Raw genomic sequence first — 3413 nt, 5'->3', positions numbered from 1 at the left:
TTAGTTTCTATTTTAAAATAAAAGGATAAACTATGGAAGAATAAGGCGGGTCACTGAATTTTTAAACATTGTATACAAATCAAACGTCATCATTTTATTGACTGTTTTGGGGTCTTGTGTGCTTTCTCCAACAGTGAGAACAACTTACAGGAGGATCTATTTGATCAGATTCTAATTGGGAAGCTGGAATTCCCTTCTCCTTACTGGGATAACATCACTGATTGTGCAAAGGTTTGACAGCACAAAAGTTTTTCGTATTTTCGATTTGTCACAGAAATAAATACATTTCATTTTTTCAATTAAATCAGTGCGTGTGACTTGATGTATCAGCAATGACACAACTGTCTTCAGATTTTGCACATTGTTGTACAAAGACCTAAGTCAGTAATCCCCTCATTAGCAGCTTCTGTTGCTTACTTCAGGTCTGTCTACAGATGTGATGTGGCATCTCTGACCTCAAGCAATTGGAGGTTTCGTGTTCATTGAGGGGCCTGGAGAGATTAACAAGGGAAACAGCCACTGGCTTGTCATTAATAATCTCCTAATGAGCGTTTGAAAATCAGCACTGTCATCCTTCTGCGTTATCAATCACTAAATCACTACGTATGAATTGTTCACATATAATAAAGTCCATATTGCTTTAAACCAGGATGTCACATTCCGTCCCTCTGGCTCTGTTCCATTGTAAATGTTTTAAGTGGAATATTTTGCATTGGCAGAACCTAGATGATATTAAGCTGTTTCACCTAGGTCTGATCTGTTTAATAGCAGTTAACACTCCTACAATTCAAGTTTTCCTGTATGGGGGATTCGGTTAGGGATGGCAGACCTGTATTTACAATTATTATGGATTTTTATCATTACAATTATGTGGTATATTTTCAAAGCTGATGAAGTGTCTCATGTTTTAATAAAAGGTATCTACTGCCTCATATAGTGTACTGAAATGACACTGCATGTGAAATGACTGTATTTACTATATTTCATATCAGGAGCTGATTAGCTGTATGCTTCAAGTAAATGTGGAAGACAGGTGCACAGCAGAGCAGATCCTCTCCCACCCCTGGGTGTCTGTAAGTACCATCTGCATATAAAGTATATATTACATATGATCTACTTCTAAATATTATACCTAGATGGTAAGGGATGTCCTGATACCATTTTTTCAAGACCAAGTACAACTACTTTGGTACTTGCCGATACCAATTACCGATACATTTTCTTAAAGGGAAATGTGAAATTTTTTCTAAAACAATACAGACTAATGATTTTAGGGCTGTTTCTTTTGAAATATGAAGAACTGTAACCCGATCCATGAATTTTCAGCAATGGAGAATGGCAACCAGCAATAGTGGGCTCAGATCTCATTAATCTATGATTATACAGCAATAGAGAATGGCAACCGGCTATAGAGAACTAAAAATCTCAGCAATGCATCATTTTTCAGCAATGGAGAATGGCAACCAGCAATCGTGGATTGCTGAGATTTGTAGTCTTCTATAGCCATTTACCATTCTCTTTTGCTTTATAATCATTGATTATACAGCAATAGAGAATGACAACCACCTATAGAGATCCCATCAATCCATGATTATACAGGGGTGTGTGCAGATCGCACCAGGGCTGCATTTGGGTCTCACCAGGACTGCGTGCAGGTCTCACCAGGGCTGTGTTTGGGTCTCACCAGGGCTGTGTTTGGGTCTCACCAGGGCTGTGTTTGGGTCTCACCAGGGCTGTGTTTGGGTCTCACCAGGGCTGTGTTTGGGTCTCACCAGGGCTGTGTTTGGGTCTCATCAGGGCTGTGTTTGGGTCTCATCAGGGCTGTGTTTGGGTCTCATCAGGGCTGTGTTTGGGTCTCACCAGGGATGCGTTTGGGTCTCATCAGGGCTGTGTTTGGGTCTCACCAGGGATGCATGCAGATCTCACTAGGGCTCTGCGGGTGGGTGCCGGCCTCTCCAGGGCTCTGCAAGTGGGTGCCAGGCTCTCCAGTGCTGCATGTAGATATCACCAGGACTGCGTTTTGGGTCTCCCCAAGCTGCGTTTTGGGTCTTCCCAGGGCTTCATTTGGGTCTCAGCAGGGCTGCATGCAGATCTCAGCAGGGATGCGTGCAAGTCTCACCAAGGATACCATGCAGGTCTCACCAGGGCTCTGTGGGCGGGTGCCAGGCTCTCTAGGGCTATGCATGCAGCTACTGTGCTCTCTAGGACTGAATTGGAGGGATCTGGGCTCTGTCCGCAGTACTCCTGAAAATGTCCTTGGATGTAGGATGAAATATTGTACATCACAAATGTGTATTCATCATGTTCATGGATGTGTGACAATACAAATAAAAGGTTTTTTTTACACCTATGGATGTTGATTCCGCAATGAAAACAGTTGTCTAGCACATAAAGCACAGGAGAAATCAGTGCATTGTCAAATTTGGGCTTGTGATTTAACAAGTGCCACCGTGCAATGTATCTTTTTCCAAAATGAATGGTATTGACTATTCCAAGCAAAGCCATTGTAAGGTTATACCTCTTCCCTGTGTATTAGCATGTATGACTTTAATGTAGAAAGGCAGGTTATATAAAGCACTAGACATGTGCGCCGGCAACATTTTTATTTCCTTCAGATTTTTGGTTATTTAGTTTTTCGGTATTCGGGTCCCAAAGTCAATTTGTTTTGGGATTCTGACAAAATCAGAATTTTCCTCAATTTCGTTAGCAGTAGTATGTACGAATTTTTATTAAGAACTAATTTTCATTGCAGCAAAGTGACATTAGACAAAATAATTTTTTTTTATTTTGGCTCAGTCCGCAGAAGAAAAAAAAAAAGCATGAGGTTCCCCCCCAAAGACTCTTTAGGTCTGGTAGGAATATTAGGAGGGACCCCCATGTTAAAATCCCTACCAGGCCTAAAGGGCCTGGGATGACTTCTGGTGGGAACCCCATGCACTTTTTTTTTTACTTTTTAACTTGGGGTCCCTCCTAACTTTCCTACCAGACTTAAATCGTCTGGTATGAATGGGAAGGGGGACCCCATGCCATTTTCTTTTTTGTTTACATTTTTTTTTCTTCTGCTAGCTACGTCCCAGGTAGTGAGCCGAATAACCAACTCGAATGCCGCTCAGCATCATTCTGGTAATCCCCCACTGCTGTTCGGCCCCTATGAGAATAGGGGCGAACAGCAGCGAGTGAACTGCCAGGCATTCGGCTCAGCCGATCCAGATGTTGGATCGGGTGAGTTGAACGGGTTCTGAACCCAGCAGTTGAACAGGCTGAACCGAAGAGACCCGAAGCCAGCCAACGTACAGCTGAAATCAGCCATACTCAGCTGAAGTGAATAGTGGAACGGCGTTCGGCTCCCTTCACTTTGGCTCGGTTATTCACTCACACGGCTTAGTGAATAACCCTTTTAACCTTTTAAAGTC

General features: G+C 42.5%; 1 protein-coding gene across 4 annotated transcripts in view; it reads left to right on the top strand.

Moving 5' to 3' along the window:
• Window positions 1-3413, top strand: part of DCLK2 (doublecortin like kinase 2) — a 98893-nt gene that overhangs the window by 86627 nt on the left and 8853 nt on the right. For all 4 annotated transcript variants that reach the window (XM_018561303.1, XM_018561305.1, XM_018561301.1 and 1 more), the window contains 2 exons: window positions 135-231; window positions 993-1073. In XM_018561303.1, the coding sequence (XP_018416805.1) occupies window positions 135-231; window positions 993-1073 (178 nt within the window). The remainder of the gene's footprint in view (window positions 1-134; window positions 232-992; window positions 1074-3413) is intronic.

Source organism: Nanorana parkeri, unplaced genomic scaffold (genome assembly GCF_000935625.1).
Source record: "Nanorana parkeri isolate BGI_ZX_2015 unplaced genomic scaffold, ASM93562v1 scaffold514, whole genome shotgun sequence".
Classification (NCBI taxonomy): domain Eukaryota; kingdom Metazoa; phylum Chordata; class Amphibia; order Anura; family Dicroglossidae; genus Nanorana; species Nanorana parkeri.
The sequence above is the reverse complement of the archived record's forward strand: the minus strand, read 5'-3'. Positions and strand labels throughout refer to the sequence as shown.